We start from the raw sequence: 17,409 nt of genomic DNA, 5'->3' as shown, positions 1-17,409 counted from the left end.
GTTAATGTTTTTTCATCAAATTTGGGAAGTTTTTGGCCATTTTTTCTTGAAATATTCTTTTTTCTTCTTTCCTTCTGGAACTCCTATTATGCATATATTGAAACAATTGACATTGTCCCACAGATTTTTGAAGCTCTTCATTTTTCTCCATTCTTTTTCTTTTCCTCAGATTGAATAATCTCCGTCATTCTGCCTTCAAGTTAACTGATTTGTTCTTTTGCCAACTCAAATCTGCTGTTTAAGTGAATTTTTCATTTTTGTTATTGTTCTTTCAGCTCCAGAATTTATATATGGCACTTTTTTTGTTGTTTGTATCCCTTTATTGATATTCTCTATTTGGCAGAACATTGTTCTTCTTTTTAGATCTTTAGATATGGTTTTCTTTACTTTTTAAAGTATATTTAAAATAGCTAATTTAAAGTCTTTGTCTGGTAAGTACCATATCTGACTGCTCTTATTCCTGTGTATGGGTCATTCTTTAATGTTTCTTTGTATGTCTCATTTTTTTTTGCTTAAGATGGGACAGTTCAAATAACTTTCTCTGGCAGCTGTGGAAAGCAGATTGCTCTCCCTCACCAGGGTGTGTTATTACTCCTGTTTGTTGTTTGTTTTTGTAGTGGCTCTTGAACCATTCTATAATGTTTGTAATCTTTGTAATTTGTCTCCATTTACGTGTCTGCTTGGTTAGCTTAGTGGAGAGCTAATCATTGGGCAAGGCTTTCCTAAAATGCCTTGAATCACTAAGTCTTCCAGCTTTTGCGGAGGGGTGCTGTGTGCATAAAAGGACATAATTTCATTTGATTCACCTGTTTCAGAGTGCTCCAGCAGGCAGTTTACAAATTTTCCTTTGCCTTCACTTCTTGCTTGCAGAGATCCTCAAGTTCAACCAGACATGAGAGATCAGAGCCTTCTCACTTCTATCTTGAACGTGCATACAATCCTTTGTGTATGTGACCATTTTGATTTCCATGAATATGTTGGAGCTTTTAGAAGCCACAATGGACCTCTCATTTCCCAGCTTTTTCTTTTAAGTTTTTGGTCAGATTCTTTGCTCCCCAACTGTTTTCACCACCTCGGATAGGTATGAAGATTCAAATTTGCTGCTGATTGTTTTTGACAAGTGCCCCAGGGGAAAAGTTGTTCACATTAAGCATGGTGGGAGTTAGGTCACCAACCAGACAGGTCAAAAATAGTTGCCTAGGGATGGGATTCTGGGGAACTCCAGATACATTTTTCCCTTCCAATCGCGGCTAAGCTGCTGGTTTGTACTGTGATTGTGGGGCTGTCAGTTTTTACTGTGGAGCTGGTGAGAGAGAAATGGAACAAGTTAAAGTTAAAATGCCACTAAGCTCACTGTTCTTACTGAGGTAGAATTGTGTTTCTGTAATAAATACTTATATAATTGTAAGCCTTTGGTTAATTTTTAGAGTTTTGAAAAATGTGCTTTTGATAGTTTTTCCTGTGTTCTCTTTACTTTTATCGATGAGTGGATATTTGGATGTCTTACTCTGCCATTCTGGAAGTGCTCTAGTCATGATTTTTGACAAATGGATATACAAATGGATTACACATTACAAATGTGTAATTCAAATTTCTCTCAAGATATAGAAAATTGTGTGAACCTAGAAATTTCCCTAATAACTTGAGCACTATTGCTATCATTGTCTTAGAATTTAAATTGGATACCTGGAACAATTATTGTAATCTTGTGTGCTAAATTATTTTGTGGTGGAAAGAGGTGTGACATTGGGTTAACTGGGTGCATAATTGAGATGTGTTATTTTTGGGCATTATCATTGAATCTGTTAAATCTTCTTCTCCAAAGACACAGTTCAAGAGGAAGGAAGATGTAAAGGGTAGATATCTTTTGCTTTATACCCAACAGACCATCTTGGTGGGAGCCCACATCATCGTACACAGGACTTTTGCTATTGGATCAGTGCTACTTTCTGCACGTTCAGCTTTCCAGTCTCTTTTAACTCAGTTAGGGAGCCATTTTTTGAAAAATAGAAATGGTATGTCACATGGTTCTACTACCTGTGCCATTTTTAAATTGTAGGGAGGGACAGGGACTTCCTTACCCTCCCAAGAAGATTTCCTCTAATTTCTCTGAAGAATCTGTTTTATCTTCAGTATTTTCCTGCAAATTAAGAGGACATTTCTGAACTTTCACTTAACTCACTTGACCAGATTTGAATTGGGATGTAATGTTTAGGCATATTACTTTAATTTGGTCATTTCTGTTGACTCTGGCAGAGTTGTTCCAGAGGCTCTACCAGGGATCTATGGCCATTTGTCAGTTTTGTTAGAGGTAGAGTTTCTTTATTTTGGTGGCTTCCCCCCCCTTTTGGTGGATTTGAGGTAGTGAGATATAAATATATATTCACTCTATTTCCTGGAAATCGCTTGTATTATTTTCAGTTTTTAAACACTAATTTGATCATCTCTCTTGAGTCGTTTACTTTTTATTACTATGGACAAATTTTTTTTTTAAGAGGGTTCCATAAAATTATATTTATTGGAGTTAATTTTATGTTTCAGTTGTTCATTTTGTTGACTTTCATTTTTGTTTTAATTTTATTGCAGTAACATATATGACTTAAAATTTGCCTTTTTAACCCTTTTTCTTTTTTTTTCCCCAAGAACTCCAGTGTTTTGTTTCCATGCATGCAGATTTTGTTTCTCCTTGTTTCACAAAAGTATAGTGTCTTTTTATATATGTATATTTTTAAAGATTTATTTTTATTTATTTCTATCCCCTTCCCCCCACCCCGCCCCAGTTGTCAGTTCTCTGTGTCCATTTGCTGCGTGTTCTTTTTATCTACTTCTGTTGTTGTCAGTGGCATGGGAATTTGTGTTTCTTTTTTTGTTGCGTCATCTTGCTGTGTCAGCTCTCCGTGTGTGCAGCGCCGTTCCTGGGCAGGCTGCACTTTCTTTCGCGCTGGGCTGCTCTCCTTATGGGGTGCACTCCTTGCACATGGGGCTCCTCTACGCGGGGGACACCCCTGCGTGGCAGGGCACTCCTTGCGCGCATCAGCACTGCGCATGGGCCAGCTCCACACGGGTCAAGGAGGCCTGGGGTTTGAACTATGGACCTCCCATGTGGTAGATGGACGCCCTATTCACTGGGCCAAGTCTGCTTCCCTGTCCTTTTATATTTTATCAAGAATATGAATGATTTAATTTCCTAGAATACTTTTGTATCTTGATCTAAATTTATTCCCAAGGGAGACAACTTTCTTAATTACCCATAGAACTGTTTCTTTGCTGTAAAATTGTTTCTTAGGGACTTGGATTTTTTTTTTTTTTTTTTTTATTCAGCTTCATGAGGAGATACTTACGTAGACCTTTGAGTGTGGCTGTAGGAACTTTCTGGGGCTCTTTAACACAAGTCTGTGGCTTACTTGAAATCTCTACTCAGTAGCATTGTTTTCTGTGATAGGGTTGTTACCTAGGTTAGGTTTTTATGGATGGTTTGGTATGAAAAAGACTAACTGCCTGGTAATTGTGAGAGTGCCCACTCCTAATCCAAGAGTAGAATTCTTAAGTTTTGAATTAAAGTATGTATGTTTTGTGTTGTATCAGTGATCTCTTCCCTCCTTAAATTTTGTATACTTCCCTAAGTATTTGAAGTAGAATATAGGAGAGGATATTTTCAACCTTTTTCTTGAAGTATTGCCATAGTAACTGAAGTCTTAGAATCCTTCCTTCTAACCGCCCCCCCCCCTTTTTTTTCCCCCCTCCTTTTTATGTGGACATAAGTTTCATAGAATTTGGTCATAATTCTTGGTTTATAGTGCATTATCATTACATTATATTTAAATTTAAATTTCAATATAAAAATGGATAATAAAATGAATAATCAGAATCTACCACTCAAACTAAGAAGTAGAACATTTCCAGTAAGTTGAATCTGTTTCTTCCCATATTCCTTTTTCTCCCTTCCCACCAGAGTTAACCACTATCCTGAATTCTGTTCTTGTTTTTTTAAAAAATGTATAATTTTGCTTGTTTTTAAATTTTTTGAAAAGGGAAATCATTATGTGATGGTCTACAAGGGACTTAAACATTTTCACTTAATATGAGGCTACTGAGATTTCATCCTTATGTGTGTGTCATTATCATATAATATCCTTTCTCTATACCATAAAGAAATCACAGGGAAGCAGACTTGGATCAGTGGTTAGGGTGTCCGTCTACCACATGGGAGGTCCACGGTTCAAATCCAGGGCCTCCTTGACCCGTGTGGAGCTGGCCCATGTACAGTGCTAATGCGCGCAAGGAGTGCCCTGCCACGCAGGGGTGTCCCCCGCGGAGCGGAGCCCCACGTGCAAGGAGTGCACCCCGTAAGGAAAGCGGCCCAGCGCGAAAGAAAGTGCAGCCTGCCCAGGAATGGTGCCGCACACATGGAGAGCTGACACAACAAGATGATGCAACAAAAAGAAACACAGATTCCCATGCTGCAGACAAAGAAGACGCAGCAAATAGACACAGAGAACAGATAACCGGGGTAGGGGGGGAGGGGAGAGAAATAAATAAAAATAAATCTTTAAAAAAAAAAAAGAAAACAGGTTTTCATGCCACTGACAACAACAGAAGTGGACAAATAAGAACATGCAGCAAATGGACACAGAGAACAGACAACTGGGATGGGGAAGGGGAGAGAAATAAATAAAATAAATCTTAAAAAAGAAATCACAGTGTATTTCCAGTCTCTGATGGTGTGGCTTTTTTCCAGGTTTTAGGAATTGTGAACATTACTCTCTAAATAGTGTTTTGTATATGTTTCCTGGTACACAAGTGAAAAGTTTTGCAGACTGTGTAGGAGGGAATTTGTGGCTTGTAAAGATGAATGTTCTGGTTTACAAGGTAAAGGCAAATTATTTTCCAAAGTGATTAAACTAATTTATACCATTCAAGAAACTATTTGGGTCTGGGTTTTGTTTGTTTGTTTTTGTTTTTGTTTTTGGTCTTTCTTGTTTTTCTTTATTTTTGTTTTTAGTAGTTTATGTTTTTGTGGGGAAATTTTTAACTGTTGCTTTATTTGCATTATAAGAATATTTAGGCTTTCTATTTTTTATTATGTTTCAGTAATAAAGTTTACTCAGAGTTAATCCATTTCATTTAAATTTTCAGTTATTGGCATATAGTTGTTGATAATGTTTTCAAAAAACTGACCTTTGCTATATAAATTTTTTTTATGAATTTTTCTGCTTTCAATATCATTGATTTCTCTTTATTATTCCTTTCTACTTGTATTAGATTTATTTTGTTCTTTTCCTGTTTTCTTGAGTTAGAATCTTAGGTTAATATGAGCACTGCTATAAATTTTTCTCTAAGAACTACTTTATCTGCATTCTACATGGTTTGATAAGCTATATTTTCACTTTCATTCAGTTGATTTTTTTTTTTTTTTTTTTGAGGTGCTGGGGTTGGGGATTGAACCCCTGACCTTGTATGTGGGAAACTGGTGCTCAGTCACTGAGCCACATCGGCTCTTCTGAGTTGGTTGGTTGGTTTGCTTTTTTTTTTTTTCTTGGATACACCAGTAACCGAACCCAGACCTTCCCATGTGGGAAGCAGGTGCTCAACTGCTTGGGCCATATCCACTCCCCTGTATTTTGAAAATGTTTTTTTGGTAGCTACACTTATGATTGTTATGACTTCTTGGTGAATTAACCCCTTTATCATTATGTAGTGTTGCTCTTTGTCCCTGGTGATTTTCTTTGCTCTGAAATATATTTTGTCTGATATTAGTATAGCCATTCCAGTCTTTTCATTCATGTTTGTATGGTATATCTTTTCTCATGGATTTTCTTTTAACTTACTTATGTCATTATATTTGAAGAGAGTTTCTTGTACACAGCATATAGTTGAGTCTTTTTTTTTCCTATCCACTCTGGCAAGTTTATTTGGTATATTTAGATAATTTTTAATGTAATTATTGATATGTTATGACTTAAATCTGATGTTATATCATTTGTTTTTCTTTGTTTTTCACTTCTCTCTTCTGACCTGTATGTAGGTTACTTGAATGTATTTTAGTATTCCATTTTCTTCATAGTGTTTTAGAGTATACCTTTTTGTATATTTTGTTTTTTATTTAAATGGGTTCACTAGGGATCACTGTAAACATACATTAACTTATCGCAGTCTACTAGTATGGGTATTTTACCATTTAAAGTGAATTGTAGGAACCTTAGTACTATAGCACCACTTAGGTCCCTTTACTCTTTCCCGTTTATAGTTTAATTTTCATAAGTATTGACTGTACATACATAGTGAATCACATCAGTGTTATTTTGATTTCGGCAGGATAACAATTTCAAGAACATGAGGAGATGTGTAGTCTATTTTATTTACCCATTTATTTGCTTGTTTCATTGTTTTTTTTTTTCATTTCTTGGTGATATTCCTTTTTCCAAATCTATTTTGTCTAATATTGCCACTCCAGCTTTCTTTTCATTAGTGTTACCGTGGTAAACCTCCCCCAGATGGTTCTCTCATCTGTCTGCTCATTGTTTGCTCACCTTCTGGAGACACCAGGAACTGAACCCGGAACCTCACACATGGGAGGCAAGTGCCCAAGAGCCTGAGCCACATCTGCTCCCTGAGGGCTGTGGTGTCTGCTGGCTTGTGGCATCTGCTTGTTTAAGTGTCTGCTTGTTGTGGAATTTAGCTCGTTGCAATGGGTGCAGTGTCTGCTTGTCTTCTTTAGGAGGCACTGGGACCTCAACTGGTGCCTCCCATGTGGTAGGCTAGTGCCCAAGTGATGGAGACACATCCACTTCCCTAAATCTTCCAGTCTTTTCCTTTTAATGTATTGTGCATATTTAAAGAGGACTTCTTGTAGACAATGTATAGTTGTGACTTACAGTTTGATGATCTCTAACATTTTATTGGGATTATAGACCAGTTAACATTTAATATGATTATTGGCATATTTGGGTTAAAGTTACCACCTTCTCTGTTTTGTTTTTTTTTTTCATTATCAATTCTTTATTACTTTTGGAATACTATTTTTCCTTTAACAAAAAGAATAGTGGTGCTATTATATGATGGTTGAAAATGAAGAGATCTACAAAATCCTATGAAATGAAATTTCGATTATTACTGAATATGTCACTTTTCTAAAAATTGTAAAATAATCCAGGTAACAGACTTAACAATTTTGGAGCAAACCGACTTCTCTTTGGACTGATGATTTGCTAAGGCCCAGATATTCCTTTAGAGAGGTCCTTCTCTACAATTAACTGAATATTTAAGAAAACCAGGAATTAGGAACAGAACAGGAGTGTGAAGAGGTCATTCAGTACAGCCGGCTTATTCCATGGTTATGAAAATGAAGTACCCAGAAGCAACTGGGGGTTGTTAGTGTCCCACAGCATTCTGTTGCTATTACTCTCTTTCCCTATAGCCTGAAGATCAGTTGTTTAGTCAGATGATGGAAATAAAACTGCAAGGTATCTAAAGAGGAGGTGAAAAATGAAAGTGGCATTTCAGCACTTTTTACATTTGGTAAAGTCATATGGTTTCCACCACTGAGCAAACTGCAGTGCTTTCTTCCTTTGGTCCTCAAAGCTTTCTCGGATTCCTTTCCTCCCAAGTCTTGGTTCTATATCCAGCATTCCATCAATGATTTCCTTTCCAAAGTAATGAGGGAATTTGTTCTGATCTTCAGTAATATGGGCAAACCCTCCTTGGAGGCAAAATCCACACAGAAGTAAGGTAAGCCTTTGGGTACAGATTTTTTGATATCTTTTGAAGACAAATCAATCAATTTCTTGTTCATGGACCACTCTTCATCAGATTCCATTATGGCTTTCTTAAAATAGACAGGAGCCCTATCACCCACTTCCTTTGGGAGAGGAATGCATTAAAAAACCATATGATACTGTTTCTTCATGCCCATGTTAGTTTCCAAAAAGATGCAGTCTAATCCTTTATTATCAAACATCTTTACCAATGATTTTCTGAACATCTGAATTTCCTCCCAGATGCCCTCATCCAATAAGGTAGCTGCTCTGTGGTGTTGCAACAGGACTATCAGGCAGTGCCCCTCAGTAGGAGACTGAAAGTTGGGTAAACATAAATAAATCTTAACACCTATTGCTACAATAAGATGCTTGGGAAATTGAGAGCTGTCAAAACAATACAGACATTTTTCCATTTGTTTAGTAAGACTCTGGTGATCAGCAATAGCTTTTTCCTCTGGTTCACTTCTTCACCAAGACTTTCTCTTTCAGCAGCCTTGGAGGTGAACATGTCATCCAGAGTGTAATAGACTATATCTGTTTTTCCCATAAACTTAGATGCCATTCTCATAAAAAGCCTGTTTGATTTTCTACTGTTCCTGTCTTTTCATTTTTTACTCTAAATCATTTAGGCTCAGATTATCATCATTGTGAAAGTATCTGACCCTTTATTTTCCTCATGGGTTGGAACCTTTTGTCTCCTCTGTCTTTCTTCTTTTGAGTCCAGAGATTTTCCTGGTGTGTTCACAGGCCATACTCTTCCAGACTGATCTGTTTTAACAAGGATCACTTCTGCTTGTCCTCATCTCTTCCCCAGATTTTCTGGATGATATCTGTGTTGATTTTTACTTTGCCTTTTCAAGTTGAGCTCTAAGTTGTTCAGCTAATTCCATATTTGCTATCATCTCTGCCTTGATAATCTTGGCACCCAACTTGTTCTTTTCATCAACACTCAAGATATGGATGGACTCATCCTCTGAACTCCTTCCAGCAAATGAAGACTCTGTGGCCTGCAGATGTTCTTTCGTCATAAAATTGTCTCTCAAGCGTTCATCCTGCGATTTTCTTCTCACATGTTCTGGAATATGTTGGTAGTCAACACTGCTACTAGTTTCTAAATGTCTCTTATCTTCCTCTCCTCTCCTGTTAGAGCGACTCCATGATGACGAATTTCCCTTGCTCTTCTCAGTGGGTTTTGAAAACCACAAGTTAAAGAACCCTGAGCTACCAAAGCTGAAGATGAACTTGATGGTTCAAAATTTCTGCATTTGCTGTGAAATGCCAGTTCTTTATCATTAGAAGATCTCAAGAATTTAGGTCTCAGATTTCTAAAAGAAGAAAACTTAGTTTTGCCTTCAATTGGATTCTCTTACATACATCTAAAGACCCAGATCTATTATCTTTTTCATCATCAATAAACTTGTCTTTATTGATACAATTACAATTATTGTTTGTAATTACTGTCAGACCATACCTATCCCTTGAAATTTTATTATAATTTACTAAGTCTGATTTTCTGTTGTCTTGACTAATTTGCGCTTTATCAGAATATGTTGGTTTCCTCCACCGTTCTCATCTATAATCTTCGTTTTTGGATGCAGTTTTTCCAGCTTCTTCTAATTTCAATTGAAATATTTCCATTGACCCGTATCTTTCAGCTACAATGTCCTCAAAATTTCTGTTTTGTTTCTCAGCTTGTTCCTTCATTCTTTGATATGACTTCCTTAGCCAGCTTAGTCCACCGTCTTCTACTACTGAAATTTTGGTAACTGACGATACATTGCAATCTTCTGGTGGAAGACCTGTCCCACCATCCTTCCAGTATGGATTCAATTCTCTTTCCATTAGTCTGGACTGCTCAACTGCTTGGGTTTTCTCTTGCTCCATTTTCCTTAGAGATTCTTTTTCAGCTTTGAGTGATGATAACGATACAGTTTTAACAGACATAAAATCAACAGTCATCCACTCATCTCTTTGACTAACTTGGGTGCCTTCTTCTTTTTCTAACTTACTGTCTTTCTCTTTCCAGGCCTTTTCTTTGCTGGAAGACTGAGATATGGAACAGACTCAACCCACTCATCTTCAGAGCTTGAAGAACTGTCAGCTGATTCATTTTCATATTTGTTTCTTGCTCTTTTTCTTCTTTTCCTTCTTTACTTTTTTTGAATGCTTGTCTTTTTTCTTATTTTTCTTCACAGTGTTCCTGTGACAATTGTGCAGTTCACTCATTCACATCGGCAGCATCCATGTGTCTTCACCTCGAAATCGCTTACGTTCTTTATGCCTTTCTTCCTTTTCAAAATTGACTTTAGCCTGGCGCACCACTTCGGCCCTGACTATTCGAGCCTGTTCTTTATGCTCTTCAATATTCCTCACACTTTTGAATCAACCACTGGCAGCCACCATAGTTGTTGTCCATTTTATCTGTTTTTTATTTGTCTTGCCTGTTTTTTTGTTGTTCCCCTTTTCCTTTTTTTCTGCCATAAGTTTAGATTGAGTATATTCTGCCATGGGAAATTCCATTTTATCTTCTTTTTGGATTATTAACTATAACTCTTTGTTTTGTTGTTTCCTGGTAACTTTGGGATTTATACTGTAAATCTTTATCACAGTCTTTATCAAATAATATAAGTATTATAGCAATGCTGTACTTCCTTTTACCCCATCTCAGCCTTTGTGCTTTTGTTTTTTACATTTTATTTTGACAAACACATCTCAAAGTATGCTGTTATTTTTACTTTAATTATGTTTCAGAGAGATTTTAAAAAGTGTCTTATATTTACCCATGTATTTGCCTTATCTGATGTTCTTCATTCCTTTGTGTAAATCCACATTTGTATATATAACAATACTCTCATTCTTGAAGTTCTTCCTTTAACATTTTTTTATACCTCAGATTTGCTCTTTGATGAATTTTTTTTTCTTGTTTTTTAGCTTTTGTACATATGAAAAAGTCTTTATTCTTCCCATTCTTTAGTGATGCTTTTGCTGAGTAGAATTTTAGGTTGACTTTTAAAAACATTTCAGCACTTTACAGATGTTGATTCATTTTATGTCTTGCATAGTTTATGATGAGAAATAAGCTGTCATCTTTGCACCTCAGTATGTATTGTATCTATTTTTCTTTTTTTTTTTTTTTTTACCATTAATATGTATGTATTTTCTGAGACATTGTGTGTATGAGTGTGTGTTTTGCAGAGACAGGTTTTTATTTTTGTTTTGTGAGGGCAGGTTAGTATCTGTCTTGTCAAGGCAAGTTTGTATGTGTGTGTTATGTGGTGATAGTTTCGTGTATTTCTTGTGAGGCAGCACTGTTCTGTTAAGGAAAATAAGCTTTATTATTACATCAAGTAAACAGTTTTAATTTTTTTTCTCCAGACATTTTGAAATCTACATACATTCTCAGTATGAAAATTTTGGGGGTCTTTGTTAGGTATGATAGGTTGCTCTTCTGTATTTATAACTGTGCACTTTTTAGTTGATTTAAAAGCACTAATTGTCAAGCATATATTTAGGCAAAAAACTTATATTCAGCAAAATTTACACTATATGCCAGACTGGGGCTGGCTACTAAGTAAAGTGTGCTGTCAGTATTTACTAAAAGACAGAATCTTTAGAGTTGTATCAGCATATGAAAAGGAACAGAGAACAATTTAGATAACATAAATGTATTCAAAAGAGAAGATTAAAGGAGATACTGGTATCTTGGAGATAAATTAGTTTGATAAAAGATGGGTAACTTTTTCATGTATTTTTAAAAAATCAATGCTTAAGGAAAAAACTGAAAACAAAATAAAAAATCCTGGCACTTTCTAAAACTACTTAAAACACAAATTCTAATCAACTGCAAAATCTTTTTTCAATCTTAAAAGTCTATAGGTTCAGAACCATGAGAGGGAAAAGGGGAGAAATCAAAACAAACTTAACATTTTGAAAGCAAGAGTTTCATCTGAATGAGAGATGAACTGTAACTTCTTGTAAAAAGATGGAAAGACTTTGAAGCCAACAAGATGGATCTGGCATTCTTTCCTACCTATTTCAGCCTAGTACTCCCAAACCAGTTCTCCAGTATGAATGATGCCTCATTTTAGTCCCTTCTTTGAACTCTTGGTCCCTGCATAGGTGAGTCTGATCTCTCTTCCCAGCTCTTCCATGATGGCCAGCAGTTCAGCATATTTGCTTTGGGGTATCTGGCTCTTCCCAGTTCCCTGCATGTGGCCAAGGAATGGCAGCCCATAGTCACTTAACAGCTGGTAGTACTGTGAGAACGTTGCCATGTGGTAGAAGGAGAGTGGACACTTGCAGCTGGAGAAAATGGTGGCCAGTAGTGATTCTTAGCACATCATTTGAGATGCCAAAGTCTGGCTCTTCCCCATCATTAGAATAAGCCATTCTTGACATGATTTCAAATGAATTTCAGGTGACTGTAGTGAGTGGTTTTGAGCCTAAGACTTTGAGACTGACAGATGAGAGGCCTCCCAGGGCACACTGATGCTGGCATCCACCTCATTTCGGATATGAACTCACAAATTTCTCATGAGCACCTACTGAGTGCTAGGCATTGTTCTAGGCTCTAGAGACTCATGAATGAAGTTTCTCCTGGTCTTCAAGAGGGCAGGTTTTTGTGTGCTTTGTAGTTTAGTCGGTCTGATATTACAGTGTTGTATCTTCTCAGTTTTGTCCATTTGTGTTTGTTTTGATTATTGCTTTATAAATTTGGTACTTTAACGTTTTAAAATATTTTTATTTATCTCCTTTTTCCCCTGTTTTTCTGTTCTTATTTTTTACCTTTTTCTCCCCCAATTTGTTATGAATTTTTGTAGTTGATCTTTTAGTTCTTTCCTTTTTTTCCTTTTAATATTTTATAAATTATGTATTCCTTTTCCTGGTTGTTCTTGAAATTTTAAAATGCTTGTATGACTTTTGACTTCAAGCCAATGGCCCTTAGCGTAATTACAGTGTTGTGCATCCATCACTCCGAAAACTCTAGAACAATTCCATTACTCCAAAAAAGAAAAACTCTACACCCTCTAAGACTTCAAGTTTAAAAGTATCTCTTTGCCCTAAACTAAGGACTTTGAAACACTTTAGCTCTGATTACTTCCTTCCAAAATTAATACTTTTTTTACCCAGTATTTTAATTCTGAATTTTTAAAAATCCCACACTTTATACATAACCAGTTTTCACTATCCATCCTCTTTAATAAAAATCTTCCAAATGACTTTGAAAAATTGCCTTTGTATTTTTTTCCATATTATATTGTCCTTTTGTGCCTGTGGGAACATTCTTTCTGAACACATCTTTTGGCACTAGATTCCTTTCATTTATTTGTTTATTATTATTTATTCATTTTAATTGTATTTTTTTGAAGATACATAGATCACAAAAAATGTTACATTAAAAAATATAAGAGGTTCCCATATTGCAGCTCTTTGTCTATCTTCCCTTTTTACAAATATATTTAAACTTGTTAGATATTTTCCTTTACTCTTTCATGTTGTTTAATTTTACTTTGACTTTTTTTGTCTCCTTTTCTTTCGTTGTTTCTTATGGTAAGTTCTTTGTATATATCTTCCAATTTTGCAGTTCTCTCCAGCTCTGTTACATCTGCTCTTTAACTTTTCCATAGTGTTAAAAGTGGTTCCAGCCTCACCCCACTTCTTTTTATTACTGATAGTGGGAAATGCTTTCTGTAGAGACCGTGCCAATGATTAGTCACCAGTACTGCCTGCCTCCTCTCTAGAGTGTTATTATGGTACAGTGTAGGGGGGACACCCTTAGAGCTCTTCATCTGTCATGATACGTGGAAATGAGACTTTCTTCTGCTTTAACCCTCTTCAGACAGTTTTGTAACAAGTTTTAGAATAGCAAACAGTTTGAAAGGGCAAGTTCTAGGGGTAATAAGGACATATAAGGATAAGGATATTTCTTTAGTGTGCTGAGATTTTCTGCGTTAGTAGGTGGAACTCAAGAATTTTCATTTCCTAGGGTTCCCGGGTGATGCTGATGCTGCTCGTCTGGGAACCACACTTTGAAAACCACTGGACTACGTGATGCCTTGACTTTCAGCTCTTTTTCTTTAACCTTTGATTAGAAGTGTTATCTGGCTGGGGGATGAGTTTATTAACACTTAATAAAAATGCTGTAAAATTTTCCTTTGGCTCCTAAGTAGCTTGTTCAAAATCACTGCATTAACATTTTTTTATTTTAGTGATCATTCAGGATACGTTCGTCCAGTACCAGTGCCACGCAGTTTAAATAGTGATATTTCCTATTTTGGTGTTGGAGGCAAACAGGCTGTTTTCTTTGTTGGACAGTCAGCCAGAGTAAGTAAAAAGATTTCTAATAAGTGAAAGTTTATCAAAATATTTTGAAGTTGACTCTGTCTCAATATGTTAATTAGTTTAACTGTTTGGAATTTTCAAGGCATTCTTTTTAATACTTCACAGATGATAAGCAAACCAGCAGATTCCCAAGATGTCCACGAGCTTGTGCTTTCTAAAGAAGATTTTGAGAAGAAGGAGAAAAATAAAGAAGCAATATATAGTGGATACATTAGAAATAGAAAGGTGCGATGCATTTTACTTCAGTATTTGTAAATTTATTCCTTTGGACATATGATATATGACAGAACTCTTTAAAAATTTTTTTTATCCCCTCATCCCCACCTCTGTATGTACTCACTGTCTGCTCTCTGTGTTTACTTGTCTTTTTTGTCTTTAGTATGTACTGGGAACTAAATCTGGGGTCTCCCATGTGGGAGCCACCTTTGCTCCCTGTTTGTTGTGTCTCTCATTGTGTTTCCTTGTTGTGTCTCCTTGTTAGGTCATCCTGTTATGTCAACCTGTTTTGTGAGCTATGTCAACTTGTTTTGTGGGCTCACCGCACCAGCCCATCATGTGGCTTGCTGTCTAGCTTGTCTTCTTTAGTGCCAGAAACTAAACCCCAGGACCTCCCGTGTGGTAGGAAGGGGCCCAGCTGCTTTAGCTGCATCTGCTTCCCAGAATTCTTTTTAAAAATTTCTAAGGTACCAGAGTTGTTGCTTTAAAAATGAAAAATGTGAAGATAAGAAATTAGTTACTTCTTCGTTCTTTTTCTTTTAATCATGTGACTAGCAAAAATTGTCATTTATGTGCTTTCTCAGATTGGAGGTTTTTAGACTACAAATTGTCTTAGAAAGCCTAGTAAGGTTACTCTTAATTGCTTGTAAAATTTAGACTTTTTTCCCCTTGGTCTAAATTTGAGTTTAAAAATATTTGTTATATAATAGCCATAGACAAAACAACAACAACAACAAAATTAACTCCAGAGAAATAAGTGAAACATTTATTTCTGCTAAAAGTTTGCATTCAAATTCTTATTTTAATATGACAAGAAATTTCAATCTTTGGTGGTAAGTATTATTGTGTTTATTTTTTATTTTTTTATTTTTTATTATAAATTGTGTTTGCAGTATTGCTGTTCAGCATTTATTTTTTACCTTGAAATCTTTAATTTTGAGCTTTTGAAAGATTCTTTCTTGATACTGAAAAAAAACTATACAATTTATAGAGAGGTATAAAGAAAATAAGAGTCCTAAATCTAGAGAATAGTACTGATTAACATTAGAGTGGATTTCCTTCTAGTCTAAATTCTTTACTGTATACTTCTATCTAAAGAACTTTAATCCCATATTATTTCAATTAACATTATTTCCCCATGTTATATGTTTATTTGATACACATTTTTTTCTTTTCCTAAAAATTTTTTGATACGTATTAATAAAGCATAAATCCATCTGAAGTGTACAGTGGTAGTCGGTAATCAAATAGTTTTTATTCATCACTTCAGTCATTTTTAGAGCATTTTCATTATTCCAGTAATAATAATGATGAAAAACGAAAACCAACCAACCAAATAAAACTCATTGCCTCTCAATCTCTCTGTGCTTCCCCTTCCACACTGCCATTCTATTCCCTTCTAGTATATTTGTATTTATATTTTGTAAAACACTCTTATGTGTGCAGTATCACCCATATTCATATTTTACATAAGTTTTCACTATGTGCTGTAGTCCCATGTTATAATTTTTAGCTTCTAGTAATATACATGGCCTTAGACTTCTCTTTCAACCACTGTTGTATTAGTCAGGGTTCTCTTGGGAAATAGAATCAGTAGGAGATATCTGCCAATAGTATACAATTTTATAAGTGTCTCTGACATGACCTTGGGGATGCGCAAGTCCAGGTTCCGCAGGCAGGCTGCAAGCCAGGGCTCTGATGAAAGTCTAGTAAAGGTTCCCAGTGAGTTTCTGGGAGACGTTGGTTGTCCAGAGACAAGCTGGGAAATTCTCCCTGAATGCTGTAATCACTGGATAAAGAGTCACTCATTACTGACAGCAGTCTTACTGATTGATACAGATTTAATCAGCTATCTATGCAGTAAAGTCACTGGTGACTAAAGTCCATAAATGTCCTTGTATTACAGTTAGCCCAGTGCTTGCTTGACCAAGCAACTGGGCTCAATTACCTGGCTGAGTTGACACATTGGCCTAACCATCACAGTCCATGCCTTGTCAACTCAGCAACCACACACATTACCTTAAACCATACTTGGTCTTTAAATAAAAGCAATAACAGGTATGCATATATATACATTTCCGCCTAACAATGTTCAGCTCTCCTGTGTACAACCAGAAACGCATTAATGCAGAATAGGGTGCAAGTCATGGGCAATATTCACTCTTAAACTTGATATCCTTAAATATTATGACATGAACCTAATACACCTTGTCATGTGGTAGGGGGAAAGGTTGGGGGAAGAAAACAAGTTCATTTTGTGTACATATACAGTCATAACAAAACGAGGAAAGATTCATGACTATTACAATCCTCATTTCTGTAACTGGTCACGTGGAAGAAGTTCATATTTACCACTACCTTCTTCCACTGCCCATTCCATGTTGCCATTACCCTCATCGAGCATTTCAGCTGGCTGTGGTTATTTGGCTGGTGTGGGTTGACCCAAACTTTAATTCCTGAAGATTCTGGGCCATTGCTAGTCCTCACTGGATTGGTTTGCTAACTTTAATCACAGGGCATGGCAGTACTAGGACATGACCTCGAGGATCTCCTGTATTCCAGGCAAACTCTTCTTTACTCCCATTATTATATGTGGAGTCCTATTTCCCCTTGATAGTCAGGATCAATCACCTCAGCCAGGACAGTAATTACCTTCTTTGCCTGTTGATTCAGAGGTAAGAGGAACCCAAAGTGGCCAGGTGGCCACTGAACTGGAAGTTCAGTGGAATTGTTACTGTGTTCCCTGGTGGCAGCGCTCCTCGTCTTGGAACTGAAACCTGTAGACCAGCAGAACTTGAGGTTGCAGGGACAGGAAGCAAAAATTTTCCTAGTGCATCACTAGAAGGTAATAGTGAATGGTGCCATTCCCATTTCCACCCCTTGATTCCTGGATCCATGAATACTGATGATGGGAGAAACAGCACCATAGAATGGATGCTGACTTAGAGCATACACAGCTTCCTGGAGAACATTGCCCCAACCAGCCCTGCAAAGTATTGCCACCTAGTTGACACCATAATTGAGTCTTCAAAAGGTAACATGGTAGGGGTGGTGATCATGGGCATTTGGGCTACTTCCTCATGTAACTTACTTA

General features: G+C 36.4%; 1 protein-coding gene and 1 pseudogene across 2 annotated transcripts in view; one reads left to right on the top strand and one right to left on the bottom strand.

Annotated features, from left to right (window-relative positions):
• Nucleotides 1–17,409, top strand: part of SMCHD1 (structural maintenance of chromosomes flexible hinge domain containing 1) — a 171,177-nt gene that overhangs the window by 27,996 nt on the left and 125,772 nt on the right. For both annotated transcript variants that reach the window (XM_071208495.1, XM_004455865.5), the window contains exons 6-7: nt 13,967–14,081; nt 14,205–14,324. In XM_071208495.1, coding sequence (XP_071064596.1) covers nt 14,233–14,324 — 92 coding nt within the window. In that variant the 5' untranslated portion in view covers nt 13,967–14,081; nt 14,205–14,232. The remainder of the gene's footprint in view (nt 1–13,966; nt 14,082–14,204; nt 14,325–17,409) is intronic.
• On the bottom strand, nt 7,500–10,133 carry LOC139436619 (CWF19-like protein 2 pseudogene; annotated as a pseudogene).

This window comes from Dasypus novemcinctus, chromosome 16 (assembly GCF_030445035.2).
Source record: "Dasypus novemcinctus isolate mDasNov1 chromosome 16, mDasNov1.1.hap2, whole genome shotgun sequence".
Lineage (NCBI taxonomy): Eukaryota > Metazoa > Chordata > Mammalia > Cingulata > Dasypodidae > Dasypus > Dasypus novemcinctus.
The sequence above is the reverse complement of the archived record's forward strand: the minus strand, read 5'-3'. Positions and strand labels throughout refer to the sequence as shown.